The following is a 17,279-nucleotide window of genomic DNA, read 5'->3' on the forward strand; positions in this document are numbered from 1 at the left end:
AAAATAAGTGGTTGAAATGTTTGGACTCTTAGATTAAGGCAAAGTCTTGGGATGAGGGACATAAAGACTTCTGGACAATGTACGTGGATATTATGTCAGCGGAAAATTTATCTCGCTAACATGGAATTAATTGATTGGTCGGTTCGTTCATCTAGTAGGAGGAAAGGGATAGTTGTTTTAGCCAGTTGCAAGAAATACTTTTAGCATCAGAGTACATGAATATCTGGTGCAACATTCAAGCGATTCATAGCAAAGTCGTGGGGTGAGGGGCATAAATACTTGTATAATAGCATCGCATCTCAGGGAGAAAGGGGATATTAGACTGTTTATTACACTAGTATCCAAAGTTATGATTCTTATTTGTTTGCGTAACAATTTTGGGGTCTTTTGATTAGTTGACTTATTAAGTTGAGTGTCCAAACGTTTCAACCTCTCATTGTAATCTACAGAAGTGGTAAATTTACGTATTATCAATGGGGATGTACATCAATTTATCTGCCATTGTCTTATCCCTTTAGATCCCTGATCATATGGGGACATTAATGTTAACTATTTTGGCATCGACCTGCACTTCTTATCTAAATTATTTTAGAAATACACTATTAGATACAACGCGGTTGCTTTCATTTATACAGTATGGGGTTTTAATTGATTAGAGTACAATTGATCTTTGTTATAGTTTTCTAAAACAAATTTTTAGCCAAGGCCTGCGGCCCTTCGGGGTTAACTAATCTAGTTTTCATCTTATAATTTTTCATTTTATTATTCGTGGAAATCAATAATATGTTGTAATCGTTACCAATAAAAAAATACATAGCAAACTTGATTGAAGGAAAAAAGCAGTGATCTAAAGGGATAAGACAATGGGCGATAAATTGATATACATCCCCAATGTTTCTACACATATTACTCCTTCTGTAGATTACGATTAGTGGATGAAACATTTGGACACTTAACTTATTTAACCAACCAATCAAAATTCATAAAAAGTCCCTAAAATTGTCAAGTCAAAGAATAGAAAAACGTTATTATAAAACTTTGGGGACTAGTGTAAAAAAACAGCCCAATTTCCTATCCTCCCCGATTATCCCTTATTCCTGGTGTATTAACTTGTAAGGCAAAAAGTCTTTGTTTAAAATTTGTCATTTTATTGGTTGTAACTCCTAGTTTGGGATGTTTACCCGTCCAATATTGTTTTGTTTTAATGGGAAGCTCCGAACATTTGTTTTTTTCTTGATTAATTTTTCTAAATTTATTTCCTTCAATTAAAAATTAACTAGCCAATTACCTCATATGGGCGGGATTCTAATAAGATTAAAAGGGATCATCTAGAGAATCTATAGAATGAGCTCTTACGTCTTATGTCACGCGCCAGACATAACAACAGGTGCAAATCCCCTACAGCAAGCCGACACGTTACAAATACGATGATTCCGCGGATTAAATTCCATTCAATTACTGAAGGACAATGCTATCTTAAACCAACAAATTAAGATTTATAAAAAGCACCCAAAATTTGAAAGTCAACACATTGGGTACCGGTGTAATTCACAGTCAAATGTCCCCTCCCTCACTATGAAATCCCCAACCTTTATTCATTACTACGTTTAGGTATATAAAATAAAGAATGTAAACTAAATAAATAAAGATCAAAAATTGAAATATGCATATTTAGGTAAAAAATTTCGCGGGCGCATGGACGCGGTGTGTAATTTCTATGAACTTTTTAAGACTATTAAACAATCAATAGCGTCCGAAATCTTTGCTTCAATGGTTAAATCTTCAAATCTCGTTAAAAATAAACAATACAAGTAGTAAGATATAAAACTTTATTATACATAAAATTTAAAATAATAAAATTACTACTGATAAAGGCATAAAACAAATATTAGGTAGGAGGGCTTGGTCTTGCTTTTCTTTTTTCCTGAGTTTTGAATAAACACGTCCTTGATATTCTTGACGGTTAAAAACCTAAAAATTGTAGAAGTAAAATCTTTTCATGTTTAAAGCATTTAACTTCAAGACACAAAATAAAATGAAACAAGGATGACAACATCCACAAGTAGCAAAGCCCAAAATTATAAATACAGATGTACAAATCAAACTATAAAAGCTTATAAAGTAATTAAGTATCAAGGATGCCCCTGCCCTCCCCATTAATTAACAGATACTCACTTTGTCAGGTATTTATGCTTGTGAAGAATAGTTGGACAGACAGGGATTCTCTTGGATAATTTGTTGAGGTAAGGCATCACATCCTGCAGCTAATAGGCAGGCGGAAATCTGGCAGAGTTTATGAGACCAACAGTCTTCCTGTAACGGTAACATCGGGTTATATGTAGTCCACTATATCCTACAGGTAAGTCTTTCCGTCGGTTTGTCTCTCATCAAGGCTACAGCACTCCACTCTTTATAAACATCAGTTAATATAGTCCAGATCTCTTTATCCCTCAAGTCTGTCTGTCAGTATATTATTCCTATCATTATACCTGAAGGTTCCATTTTCTTTTAGGCTTGTTGTACCAACCAATCTTACACAAAAACACAGGGAAAGCCGGGACTTGATACTTAATAATATATAATTATAAACACAAGAGAAATACATGCACTCAAATCCCACAGCAGGGATTATAAGGGATAAGATATTTTCCAATATACATAAATTGCACAGATTAGCCAATTGAAGATTATGTTTAAATTTAGCGTTATTATTACACAGGGAATTAAAGGATAAGACAAATATTATAAACTGATATTTTATAAAAAAGGCAAGTAGATTCAATATACTAAATCACTTCCTTAGATTAATCTTTCTCTTTTAATAAACATACTTAAGTTATTAGCTATTTTAAATATAAAGTTATAAATAATAAATCAAAGACTTACATATGCACAAATAATTTCACTAAAAAGCACAGCAAGATAAAATGTGTGTAATATATAGAGTAGCACCTCCTCCTACGGTGGTAAAACAAACACTGATAAATTCTATCAATTTGTTACCCCTTATATAACTTTTGACCCTTGGCGGGAATGTTGTTTTTGTACAGAACAGGTTTTCAAATATGCCGTACAAATATATTTCATGGAATAAAGGAGAGGTAAATTTATACTTGTTCTCTATATATACATTTTCACATGAACATAAAGAACAAAATAGATTTTACACTCCCGGCAAGAAAGGGTTCATTGTGAAAAGGTACACAACGCACACTTAGCCAGTGATCCCAGTTTGTTCACTTTTATGCGATTTATGAATTGCATTTCATGTTTCTTAGCTGCTTCACAGGATCTACTCAATTTAGGCGGAAAATACATCTCCTCCTCCAGTCTCAAAGGCGCCAATGTTCGGACTGACCTTGTGGTTGTGCGAAACTTATTTTCGCCAGCATTTTTATACTCAATATCAGCTGATCTAATAATACCATCCTTGGACTTATGTGTCTGTATAACTCTACCAATCCATTATGGTGTTTTTCCTAAAGCTGCATCCTTTCCTCCCTTTTTCATGATTACTATCATTCCAGGAGCAATATCCGGGTTACCTTTGGTCCATTTCTGCCCACTAGGAATCAGATTTACAATCCATTCTGTGTCCCATACCTTCCACCAGGCATCATACACAGAGTTTAGTTGATCTAATAATCTTTGGGGTCGGGCTACTTCAACAAGTCCCTGTGGGGCTCTACTGATATTTCTACCAAGGATTAGTCTGGCAGGGGTTAACAGATCCAGGTTGTCTAGGTCCTGATACCTTGTCCCTAATCCTATGGGTAAGGAGTTTAGCTCAGCTGATATGTATGCAAAGGCTGTTGCATAGCTAACTATGTCTAGTTTAAGACCTCTGAACAGCACATCAAACAGCTTTCGGATCTCTTTGATAGATCTTTCTACTTGTCCCTGGGCTTCATGGGAACCGGTTGGGCAGATTGTATACTCAATTCCAACTCCATATCTGCCATTTATCCCTTTTGCCAGGTCAGTAAATGAGATCTTAGCTTTCTTACAAGCAGCTACCAGCTGGCTTCCTTGGTCAATTAGCAGCTGTCCAGGGTGCGCAAATCTACTTATGAAGCGTGTATATGCCTGCAGGAATGCTTCTGTATCATATTTCTGCATAATCTCTACCCATACAGCCATAGAAGCTGTGCACTTGAACACAACTCCATAAATTTGAACTACAGCTCTATGGTTGTGCTCACAATGTGCCTCGAATGGTCCAAATAAGTCTACCTGGGTAAGGTAGAATGCAGGTGCTGGATACAATCTATTCTCATGGGTTCTACCCATCTCAGCTTGTATCATCCGTGCTTTGTAGCGGTTGCAGTAGTGGCAGGTTTTCCTCACTTCTATAGCTAGGGCTCTCCCATGGAGTATATAAGCTATCTCCAAGCTACGCCGAAGGGTAGCTGCAGCTGTTCCATGATGTGTTAAAGTCTCATGGGAATACCTCATGATACTTCTAGCTACTTGTGATTCTTTGCTAATAACAGGGTTACTGAAAGTTCTAGGTAAGAGATCCATAGCTGCGCCTGCAAGGCTGTCTTCCTTGCTGCAGTCTAATATTCTACCTGTGTAGTAGAATATATCTCCATCCCATGCTCCAAGATTTTCCCATTGCTTCTTATCTACTGTTTCCTTCAGCTCTCTTGATGTACGAGAAAATATGTACTGTTTAGCAGTTTTGTTCTCGTCTCCGTTTAGGACTGGTACAATGGTGCCGTTCACCACAGGGAATCCTTTAGGGTTCTCTGCTCCTTTCTTATAGGTTTTCCATATTTCTCCACATCTTATCAGAACTTCTAGGGCACGTAGCAGCTTATCCCACGGCTTATCTGCTGGGTTTATTATAAATTCATATATTTGTATAGCAGTGTTAGCTCTCTGGATTGTGGAGTACAGGATTAATCCTCTATTCTCCATATTCCTAATCTCCATGCAAGCTTCTCTTTTTTCTTCAGCTGTCAGCCTTATTTCTTCTATCCCTTGCAGTGGCATATCTTCTCTTTTCCCTTTCATCCATGCTTTTCCTGTCAACCAGTCACTTTTACCTGTAATCTCTTCAACAGCTACTCTTCTTGTCCCGATATCGGCTGGGTTTTCAATTCCAGGTACAAAGAACCAGTTCTCCAGTTTGCTTAGCCTCCTTATCTCAATGACTCCATTTCTAACAGCTGTCTGCAGCGGTCTTTGATCCTGATGGATCCAATGGAGGACAATAGAGGAATCTATACAATAGATGGTATCCTCTATAAGATCTGGGAAATTGGCTGCTATTATTTGGGTCAATGTAGCGGACATGACAGCTGCAGTTAGTTCTCCTCTGGGAATGGTTAGTTTGTGGACTAGTTTGCTTTTAGCAGCTATTAGATTAACAGCTACTTCTCCATTCTCCAGCTGGGTTCTGGCATATACTGCTGCTACAGCTACTTCTTGGCTTGCATCTGAGGTTGCTATCAGTTGGATTTTTCCTTTCTGGCTGGCTCCAGGACAGGCATCCCTTGGTACTCTCAATGCTGCTAAGCCTTGTACCCTCTCCAGGTTCTGTACCCAAGTATCTAGGAGCTCTTCTGGTAGCATCTCATCCCACCCTGGGTGGAGTTTGCAGATATTGCTCATATCTACCTTTAACCATGAGGTAACTGGTACTCCCAACCCAAGGGGGTCAAACACGCTGGCTACCTGGCCGGCAACCACTCTCTTGGTGAAATTTTTGGATAGCTCCAGTTTTAGGTCTCCGTCCACTGGGGGGGGTCTCACTCCCCTCTTTGCTTTTCCCAGGGCTATAGGTTTTACATCCAAGGCTAGTGTATCTTCTTCTGGTCTCCAGATATATCCAACTAAACCTACAGTCTCACCGTCAACAGACACTTTTTCTCCTGGAGCATAGCCACTCTTAGTGATAGCTTTGACTGTCATGGATCCGACATCCAAGGCTTCGGTCAAGCCTATTGCTGTCTTGTCTCTCTCTTCTACACTTAGGTGGCTAGAAAAGATATCATCCATGTATGCTTTCTTTGATAATGCCTCTGCACCTAGAGCCATTACCCCTCCCGCCTCTCGGGCAAACTTAACTATAGCATCAAAAGCAGCTATAGTTAAGTTTCCACTGGGGCGTACACCGTAGATTAATGTCACAATGATCATGACAATAGCTCTGGACACATCATCCAGGCTGGGGTTCCACAGGTATTTTTGAAATTTGTAGTAGTCAGGATGCAGTTTGACAGCATTATATGCCATAGAAACATCTGCTGCAAAAGCTGCCGTTCCACACCTAAACTGTATCAATAGGTGTAATAACCTGGCTAGGACATTTGCTCCTTTGGCCAGGATTTCATTCAAGGATTCTCCGCCTGGGCACTTAGCACTCGCATCAAACACTATGCGGCAGGGGGTAGATAAGCTTCCTTCATTGTATACCACTCTCCATGGTATGTAGTAACCACTTCCCAGGACATCCTTCTGGAGCTTTTCAGGTAAGTCTGTTACAGGTATAACATAGTGTTTATCAGCTAATTTTGCGTGTGCTTTCTCAATATCCTCTTTCATGCCTGGTTTCTTTGCTATTTGGTTTAGCTGGCTCTGGAGGATCTTTTCAGCTACCTTCCGGTTATCTGTTAGTTTCATCTTTGGGTTAAAGATGAATGGCAGCTTTGAGTACACAGCTTTTTCACTGACTTTTAGCTCAACTGAATTCTCTATCAGCTCTTGTTCTGTTTCTTCCTGTAACGACTTCAATTCCAGTTCCTCTCCCTTCTTACACTTTCCACAGTTACGGCATTGTACACAACGGTACTGTATTAGGGATCCAATATCGTCTTCCATCTGGAAGTCTCTCATTGACCGGACAGCAAGCTTGAAGCACATAGCTGCTGGCTTATTCTCGTACTCTGGGAGGTCCTGCTCACATTCTGTCCACGTGGTTGTCTCATACCATTCATGGTCACATGGATCATCACTAATGAATGTAGGGATATCAGGGCCTCTCAACGCTCTGTCTGTAGCAACAACAGCTCTTATCTCAGCTGCCAAGTACTGACTTGCACCCATTGTGCTAACAGCTGTGCGAGTTCTTTCCCACGCTGGCTGCGGACCGCCAATTATTCCCATCTGGTTAGATGGACAGTGGAGTTTAGACTTGAACAATGTCAAGCCTGAAGGTAGGGTTAGGACTGGGGTGGGATGAAAAGCCAGGTATTTGATCCCAAACATAACATCCACCTCCCGCCCCCCAACCTTCTTAGGGGGGGTTGGGAGGGATTTAATCTCCATTCCTTGTTCCATGGCACCTTTACACAGTGCATTCCATGCCTTTTTCAGTTCCCAAACAGGAAATGGTACTGAAATTGTATCCATTTGTAGCATTGTAAACTCTGTACTGTTTCCATCTGTGGTTTTTAGTGAGAAACTGGCGTCCCCATACTTATTCCAGATTGTTCTTCCACCTGCAACAGTCAAAGGGATAGGACCGTTTCCTATAGGTTTAGCTCCCAAAGCCTCCACAGCTGTCGTACTAACAGCTCCAATGCTACAGCCGCTGTCGTAAAAGATCTGTAACTCCCGGCCAGCTTTGGTTGTTATCGTATGGATCATGTATATAGGAGGTGTATCTTCATCAGAAGTTGCGCCGGAATATATGTTCTGGGATCCCTGTTGGGCAATAAAAAATTTGTACTTTTTATCACTAGGGAGGGTTTTTAAAAACTTTTCATATTCTCCCGTATTTTCTTTAGAATGAAAACTGCATAGAAGGATATGCGTTTTTTTAAATTGTGGGTTCTCTCCACACTTCTTATGGCTACATATAAATTGGTTATTACAGTTAATTTGATGCTTCTCAAACCAATCTTTGCGTCTACCAGGGATATAAGCAGCGTCCATTCTGAGACAAATGTAGCAAGCTCCTACTTTACATAACATTCCCCACCTCCCTTTTGTCTCACATTCTTCAAATTTTTTGCACTCACTTAAATGAGTGTGTTGATTATTACAATGTAGACATTTGATTAAGGTCGGTGCTCGTTTTTCTTGGTCAGGGATAGGTAAACTCATGTCAGGTTTAGGATAGGTTTTTAAGGGTTTGTTTCCTCTCTCTCTCTCTCTCTGTTCTCCCTGGGTGTGTTGGAATGCTCCCCGTTGGCTATCTTTTCCCTTTTTCTCAAACTGTTTAGGTTTTTCTGTAGGCTTGTGTCTGTCCTTCTTGTCACTGCCTGCGCCTGTAGTTTTTAGGGACTTAAAAACATCGTCAGAATGGGACAATCCTGTCAGTGAGTGGTCCAACTGTAGAGTAGCTCTTTCACAAAGTGTGTTTAAAAACTGTACTAACCGCTGGGCTTTGGCTCTGCGGCTCATATCTAATTTGCCGTCTAATGCCATAGCATCAATGCACTGCTTGTCATAATCCTCTCTGTCTTTGTCAGTCATGTTTTTTATAACTGTAGAAAATATGCTGCTATTATCATAATCATCCCTGATATTATGGTTATCTGAGAGTTTTCTCAAAGCTACCAATTTATTATACAAGGACAAGAGCCAAGCTCTCCTTTCTAGTATACCTGTGGGGCACTTTCCAAGGTTTCCTATATCTCTCTCTTTGCCACAGAACAACAAATTAGGCTTTCCATACAGGCGATTTAAATTATCCATAGCTTCAGTAAAAGTTTCACTTGTGGTTACAACTTCTAAAGCCTGGCCGCTCAAACAGTCCGTCCGTAGCCGCAGCAGTTTATCTGGGTCACTATGCAGTCCTACTGTGCGGGTATATTCATTAAAGGATGACTTAAATGTAAAAAAGTCTGGTCCTTTTAAGAAATCGCCTTCAAACTTAGGAGGGGGGAGATTAATATTACCGCTTTTTATAGTAGATCCAGCTGGAATGCCTAACAACCTTCGTTTTTCCGCTACGCTTGCTGTAGCTAGCCTAGCGGCTCTATTAAGGTCATCTGTCACGTCATTTAGTCGCTCTACATGGGTTCGCATCCCACTCTTAGTAGCTATTTTAATTAAATCTTTTAGCTCAGCTAATAAATCTCGTCTCTCTCCCTTGCAGGACTCAAGTCTGGCCTCTATATCTATTATCTCTACATGAGAAGTTGCAGGGACACTAGGGATTTGGTCAAAATGACCAGTGACAATTTCAGCTTCCTCTACAATACTGTCTGTCCGTCTTTCAACCCGTTCCATCTGAATTTCGTCAGCCACAGTTGAAGCAGCAGACACAGGTCTGCTGTTTAGTTGGGTGGGTGAAACACTTTTTCTCTCAGTAAGCTTGGGAAAAGCAGATTTTAAGTATTGCACATATTGTCTCTTGATATTAGACACTCCGTCCAATCCTTCAGGGAAAGCAGCTGCTAAAGATGGATCTACACAGATCATGACCTCCACGTCCGTCAATAAGTCCTTAGTTTTCTTAGCCTGATTAATTCGGTTCTCTATCTCCTGTATTGGTAAGGTATCCAAGTTATATCCTTCAAAATCGTCAGTCCAGTCAATCTTCGCTCTAACAACTACTGCAAGGGCAGAGTTCTTATCTGTCACAGCAGCTGAAGCCATGGCTGTAATGTAGTTTTTGAATTTCAGGGATAAAGGGCTCAGATTAGGATTTGCAAAGCTTTCACTATTAGTACAAAGGCTCGAACCAGCGCCGTCCTTCTGGTTTGTATGTACGGGATTCGAACCCGCGTCTGTATTGTCGTAGAATACGTCTGATTGTTCGCTCTCTAATGAAGTCAGATTCTCTCCACACGCTCTTAGTATTTCGCTGCAAGAGCTATCGTTAGGGGAAGCTGGCTCGCAGCTAGCATGGACCTGTGCTAGGACAGCAACAGTGGTGTGGGAGGGGCCTCCTTCTGAGCTTAGGTATCGGGATTTTTGTCCCCGAGTCTGTCTGTCAGTCTGGTTGGTCACACTATTCTGTGGTTCAGGTGTGTGTTGGTCTGTTGGTCTGTAAGGGTCAGTCTCAAACTCTCCTAGACAGGTATATGTAAGAAATATGTTGAGGTCTCGTCTATATATCTCAAACAAGGCTCCAACTTATTCAAGGGTAGACAATAACTCTCTCTGTAACTCGGTTAAGCACAGGAGCCTTGACTGACAGACATCCTGCTACTTTACTTTGGGTTAAAATAAAGAACACAGGAAAAAGTTTATTTTTTATATCACTCTCCGGATATACGGTTGTAGGTTTATTAGCCAAACTAGAATGGCTTACCATAAAGCTCACAGTAATCAGCTCGTGTGCTTGAGCGCAGTGGTAGTCTGGAAGGGGGGGAGGTTGGGTTTATCACGTCCCTTGGGGCCTCGTAGCTATGGCCAACCAATGGCTCTTCAAGTCCGTCCCAGGATAATCCCCTCCTTTCTGGTTTTCTCTTGCTCGTTGTCCGTCCTCTCCGTGAGTAACTTTGGCCACCTCGACTTTTCGTCACTCTGTTTCGTAAAGTATAGACCGAGCGATTTATTTTCAACGGAGATTTATTAACCATTACTTTTAAGTTTCATAGGAAAGTATAAATATTTACTTCCCAAAGTTTTAAAAGTTTTTAACTGTAATTTCTATGAACTTTTTAAGACTATTAAACAATCAATAGCGTCCGAAATCTTTGCTTCAATGGTTAAATCTTCAAATCTCGTTAAAAATAAACAATACAAGTAGTAAGATATAAAACTTTATTATACATAAAATTTAAAATAATAAAATTACTACTGATAAAGGCATAAAACAAATATTAGGTAGGAGGGCTTGGTCTTGCTTTTCTTTTTTCCTGAGTTTTGAATAAACACGTCCTTGATATTCTTGACGGTTAAAAACCTAAAAATTGTAGAAGTAAAATCTTTTCATGTTTAAAGCATTTAACTTCAAGACACAAAATAAAATGAAACAAGGATGACAACATCCACAAGTAGCAAAGCCCAAAATTATAAATACAGATGTACAAATCAAACTATAAAAGCTTATAAAGTAATTAAGTATCAAGGATGCCCCTGCCCTCCCCATTAATTAACAGATACTCACTTTGTCAGGTATTTATGCTTGTGAAGAATAGTTGGACAGACAGGGATTCTCTTGGATAATTTGTTGAGGTAAGGCATCACATCCTGCAGCTAATAGGCAGGCGGAAATCTGGCAGAGTTTATGAGACCAACAGTCTTCCTGTAACGGTAACATCGGGTTATATGTAGTCCACTATATCCTACAGGTAAGTCTTTCCGTCGGTTTGTCTCTCATCAAGGCTACAGCACTCCACTCTTTATAAACATCAGTTAATATAGTCCAGATCTCTTTATCCCTCAAGTCTGTCTGTCAGTATATTATTCCTATCATTATACCTGAAGGTTCCATTTTCTTTTAGGCTTGTTGTACCAACCAATCTTACACAAAAACACAGGGAAAGCCGGGACTTGATACTTAATAATATATAATTATAAACACAAGAGAAATACATGCACTCAAATCCCACAGCAGGGATTATAAGGGATAAGATATTTTCCAATATACATAAATTGCACAGATTAGCCAATTGAAGATTATGTTTAAATTTAGCGTTATTATTACACAGGGAATTAAAGGATAAGACAAATATTATAAACTGATATTTTATAAAAAAGGCAAGTAGATTCAATATACTAAATCACTTCCTTAGATTAATCTTTCTCTTTTAATAAACATACTTAAGTTATTAGCTATTTTAAATATAAAGTTATAAATAATAAATCAAAGACTTACATATGCACAAATAATTTCACTAAAAAGCACAGCAAGATAAAATGTGTGTAATATATAGAGTAGCACCTCCTCCTACGGTGGTAAAACAAACACTGATAAATTCTATCAATTTGTTACCCCTTATATAACTTTTGACCCTTGGCGGGAATGTTGTTTTTGTACAGAACAGGTTTTCAAATATGCCGTACAAATATATTTCATGGAATAAAGGAGAGGTAAATTTATACTTGTTCTCTATATATACATTTTCACATGAACATAAAGAACAAAATAGATTTTACACGGTGTATGGATCAAGGTGTAGCTGAGTGGACTCTAGCACAAGGCTGCACCTCGCCCCCAAGAGGTATTTTACAGGTATATAAAATAAAGAAAGAGAGTCACCCTTCAAAACCTTTTTTTTCGTTTTCTCCTAAAATGTGTTTTGTTTGTAAATTTGTATTGAGAAAGGTGTCAAATAATAATACAAAGGAAAAGTTTCTTCTAATTTAAAATTGAAGCTTAAAAAACAGAAAAAAAAACACATGAAACTTATTAAGTACCGACATTCCTAATCCTTAATTGCATTTTGATAAATCGTTCAGGAATCAACCTTTCCAAATTCAAAGAATAGAATAGCTTTGACAATAATAAGATATTTTTAAAAAGATGTATGCACTTTCTGGTGACAATCATAGAGTTTCTTAAGTTTGAAAATGATAGAACAATTCTATTAACACTGAATGACCACCGCTAGTTCTACAGTTCAATTTCAGACTTCGCTGTTATAGATGTTGTCATCCTTGTTAATTTACATTTGTCTGTATTGAACCAGGGAGTGTAGAGTGGCTGTATAGTCCCCAAAGTTTTCTAATTCGTTGGCTTAACAATATTGGGAACTTTTATTGAATTTTGATTATTTTTTTCTTTAGGATAAGTATCATTATTTAAATCACTTGTTGTAGTCTACAGAAGGGGTAATTTTGTGTATCATCATTGGGGATGTACATCAATTCATTGGCCATTGTCTTATCCCTTGATATCACTGGGTATTGTATTGTAATGTATTGATTAGTCTATGGAGTAATACAATTTCGTAAAAGAATTGGGAGGACAAGAGTAATTTTGTATATCATCATTGGGGATTTACATCAATTTATTAGCCATTGTCTTATCCCTTGTGAGATCACTTGTATTGTATTGTAATGTATTGATCACTCTATGGAGTAATACAATTCCGTAAAAGGGTAGGGAGAACAAGGGTAATTTTGTATATAACCATTGGGAATGTACATCGATTTATTGGCCATTGTCTTATCCCTTTAGATCCCTGGGTATTGTGTTGTAATGTATTGATTACTCTATGGAGTGTAATACAATTCCGTAAAAGGGTTTTGAGGACAAGGGTAATTTTGTATATCATCATTGGGGATGTACATCAATTTATTTGTCAGTGTCTTATCCCTTTAGATCCCTGGGTATTGTATTGTAATGTATTGATCACTCTATGGAGTAAAACAATTTCGTAAAAGGGTTGGGGAGGACAAGGGTAATTTTGTATATCATTATTGAGGATAGAACATCAATTTATTTGCCATTGTCTTATCCCTTAAGATCACTTGTATTGTATTGTAATATATTGATCACTCTATGGAGTAATACAATTCCGAAAAAGGGTTGGGAGGACAAGAGCGTAAATTTGTGTATCATCATTTGGGATGTACATCAATTTATTGGCCATTGTCTTATCCCTTGAGATGCCCTGGGTATTGTATTGTAATGTATTGATCACTCTATGGAGTAATACAATTCCGTAAAAGGGTTGGGAGGACAAGGGGTAATTTTGTGTATAATCATAGGAGAGGTACATCAATTTATTGGCCATTGTCTTATCCATTGAGATCCCTGGGTATTGTATTGTAATGTATTGATCACTCTATGGAGTAATACAATTCCGTAAAAGGGTTGGGAGGACAAGGGGTAATTTTGTGTATAATCATAGGAGAGGTACATCAATTTATTGGCCATTGTCTTATCCATTGAGATCCCTGGGTATTGTATTGTAATGTATTGATCACTCTATGGAGTAATACAATTCCGTAAAAGGGTTGGGGAGGACAAGGGTAATTTTTTGTATCATCATTGGGGATATACATCAATGTATTGGCCATTGTCTTATCCCTTGAGATCACTTGTATTGTATTGTAATGTATTGATCACTCTATGGAGTAATACAATTCCATAAAAGGGTTGGGGAGGACAAGAGTAATTTTGTATATCATCATTGGGGAGGTACATAAATTTATTGGCCATTGTCTTATCCCTTGTGAGATTACTGGTATTGTATTGTAATGTATTGATCACTCTATGGAGTAATACAATTCCGTAAAAGAGTTGGGGAGGACAAAAGTAATTTTGTATATCATCATTGGGGATGTACATCAATTTAATGGCCAATGTCTTATCCCTTGAGATGCCCTGGGTATTGTATTGTAATGTATTGATCACTCTATGGAGTAATACAATTCCGTAAAAGGATTGGGAGGACAAGAGTAATTTTGTATATCATCATTGGAGATATACATCAATTTATATGCCATTGTCTTATCCCATTAGATGCCCTGGGTATTGTATTGTAATGTATTGATCACTCTATGGAGTAATACAATTCCGTAAAAGGGTTGGGAGGACAAGAGCGTAAATTTCTTTAGGGTGTCCCCACACTCCTGCCAATAAAGTCATCTACATGATAACATCTACACAGGAGAGTTGGAGTGAAGGGGTTGGATGGGTTGGGTCTTTTTTAGCCCACTGTGAGTATAACTTTATTTGAGAAATTGACAATATGGTGTAAAATCCAATTTATAATGTATTTAACAGATCTATAGTATAGATGTATATACAGACAACTACATCCATTCTATTTTCAAAGACCTCTTTCGTCTGCTTCTAAATATTTTCTGCTACTTAGCTGTGTTAATACAAGCGACACCATTGGTTGATTTTCAATGACCCAATAGAAAGTTTGCACAAGACGGTTGCGATGGGGAGATACAGTTATTTAACCCTTTCTCCCTCTAGTGTTTTACTCTAATATGTTCTCATTTTTCTAACTGTGAAAACACTGTTCTTACATTATTGGGTGGAGCCTTAATACTCGATAGTCTTTGCAAGAGAAGTGTTCTTGAAAAACAGCTAAAAAATATTAATTAAAAATATTTAGAACTTTTATTGCACGACCTTTCATTAAGGCCTGTTTTGTTTCACCAACATATTAATCATTATAATATTATTATCTCTGAGACTGGGACGACTAAGCTTTTTATTTGAAGGGTTTCAAAGGTTTAACGAGGATAACCATATGTATTTTTAAAGATTTTGAGTGGGATAAATACCCTATTACCCCCACCCTTAGACGTCTCTGCTTTGAGATATAAGTTTCTAGTGTAAGATTTTACTCCAAAGCAATGAAATGTCATTATTCAATCTTAATTATGCCATATAACGATATTCTAATGACTTAAACAAATATATAGATAATATGTTCATATAAAAATTAAACAATATTTAGAAAATAAATGTATAAGTATAGATGTATAACCCAGACAACTACCTGGATCCAGTGTTGAGGGCCTTTTTCGCCTGCTAGCAAATTGCTTTATGCTCTTTAGTAGCGACTTGGCTGTGTTGATATTTCCGACGCTATTGGCTGGAATTTAAAGACCAAATTACAAGTCGGCACAGATTCCACAGGGTTGGGACATACAGTTATTTAACCCCTACCCTCTCTATATTTTTACTTTAATATTTAGACAAGTATCTTTCAAATAAATATTGATATAGCGAAAAGGGATCTAAAGGGATAAGATAAGGGCCAATAAATTGATGTACATCCCCAATAATGATACACAAAATTACCCCTTCTTTAGATCACAATTAATGGTTGAAACGTTTGGATACTCAACTTACTGAACCAACCTTTCAAAATTTAATAAAAGTCCCAAAAGTTGTTAAGCCAACGAATAAGAAAACATTATTTTAAAACTTTAGGAACTAGTGTAATAAACTGTGTATTTTTTGTTGTTTTACAAGAGGCACTCTCCTTGCAAGATATAAACCCATTATTTTTAGATGACATATTTTATTATGCCATAATGGCAGTAAATTTTAAATCAACCATTCATTAAAACAATACATGTAATCATGGATCTAAAGGGATAAGAAAAAGACCGATAAATTGATATACAATATACATCCCCAGTGATGATATATAAAACTACCCTTCTGTAGATTAGAATTAGTGGTTGAATCGTTTGGACACTGAACTAAATGAACCTCCAATCTAAATTCAAGTCCCCAAAATTGCAAAGCCAAGAACTATGAAAACGTTGTTATAAAACTTTGGGGACTAATTTGATAAAAAGCCCAATGTCCCTTCTCTGATATGCAATACACATATCTATTATCATACTAGAGTTGGCTCGATATAACTATCTCCCTATTGGCTAGTTTTCTATATGCATATATATTTCTCAATAAATCTATTTTCCTCACCCGGCATTACTATTTAAACGGAAGTAAATATTTAATAATTTAAATGATCTTATAAACATTACCATCACCAAAGGGTTTATTATATGATTACAATTTTAGTTCAATATTTGAACACACAAAGTGTCGCCACAATCGAATTCTTTTAAAACAGAGTTTTCTTAAATTTATTATATCATAAATTTAAATTTTCTTTTTTATGATTAGAAATTAAATACTTCATTATAATGTAAATAGCAACATGAAATGAAAAAAAAATGAATTTGATTTTAATATAGTAAAATAATGGGTCTTATCATTCTGGGCAATGAGAGTTTATTATGGATTATTGGAGCACTATGAGTTTTCAACGAATAGTCCTTGGAAAACTTGAGCTCGTTTATAGACATTTATTTCCTATATAGATCTGACATGGATCTTGAAGCAATTAAGCAGGCCGTTTTGTACAGGTTAAAAATTGGAAGATTTCATTAAATAAAAGTTATCGCAAATATACTTAGTAAATAAAAGTAACTATCAAAGAAGATAAAAACGAAATGTATGTCTGTCTGTCTGTTTATACCGAAGGATTTTGCTTAATAATAGTACAATAATACTTCTCATAGGACCAGGGTAGGTTTATAAATAAATTTATAGTATAGATGTATAAAGAGCTTACTATTTGATTTCCAATTGCAAAGACCTAGAGCGTTGCAGACGAAAAATAATTTCATTAAACTTTGCTTTCTAATTTCAGCTGTTAAATGCTTTCTTCTGCTTTTTGAAAAAGAAAGGGACAATTTTTGTGTAAAATTGCCATTTCTGTCTAAACTGAAGTGAAGTGTTTAAAACTGCCATTATCAATTTTTCACAACTTGGCTCCTGACGATACAATTATATTCATAATCATCTTTTCCGATTTACAATACTGCATTTCTAAACCTAGTTATTTGTGATTAATAAGACATTTTTCCTAATGATGTGAATACTTTGTTGCAAATCAAAATTATCAAGTTTTTAGTGACATCTAGCGACAAATGTAGAA

General features: G+C 37.1%; 1 protein-coding gene and 1 long non-coding RNA gene across 2 annotated transcripts; both read right to left on the reverse strand.

Annotated features, from left to right (window-relative positions):
- Nucleotides 1-1,815: 1,815 nt before the first annotated feature.
- LOC145322911 (uncharacterized) lies at nt 1,816-2,983 on the reverse strand. Its single transcript, XR_013880837.1, has 4 exons — nt 2,887-2,983; nt 2,490-2,567; nt 2,176-2,313; nt 1,816-1,971 (listed from the first exon to the last, which is right to left on the reverse strand). It is a non-coding gene; the product is annotated as an uncharacterized LOC145322911 (long non-coding RNA).
- A 482-nt stretch (nt 2,984-3,465) lies between these two features.
- On the reverse strand, nt 3,466-11,822 carry LOC145323464 (uncharacterized). Its single transcript, XM_080165866.1, has 4 exons — nt 11,726-11,822; nt 11,329-11,406; nt 11,015-11,152; nt 3,466-10,810 (listed from the first exon to the last, which is right to left on the reverse strand). Exon 4 carries the CDS (start codon nt 9,553-9,555, stop codon nt 3,466-3,468), a length of 6,090 nt encoding a protein of 2,029 aa, XP_080021992.1. The 5' UTR covers nt 9,556-10,810; nt 11,015-11,152; nt 11,329-11,406; nt 11,726-11,822.
- Nucleotides 11,823-17,279: the final 5,457 nt, after the last annotated feature.

Source organism: Acartia tonsa, chromosome 6 (genome assembly GCF_053477335.1).
Source record: "Acartia tonsa isolate MP-2025a chromosome 6, ASM5347733v1, whole genome shotgun sequence".
Classification (NCBI taxonomy): domain Eukaryota; kingdom Metazoa; phylum Arthropoda; class Copepoda; order Calanoida; family Acartiidae; genus Acartia; species Acartia tonsa.

Excerpts from the sequence above, each read along its gene's own strand:
- LOC145323464 (XM_080165866.1), bottom strand. The coding sequence starts at position 9,555 with ATGGCTTCAGCTGCTGTGACAGATAAGAACTCTGCCCTTGCAGTAGTT.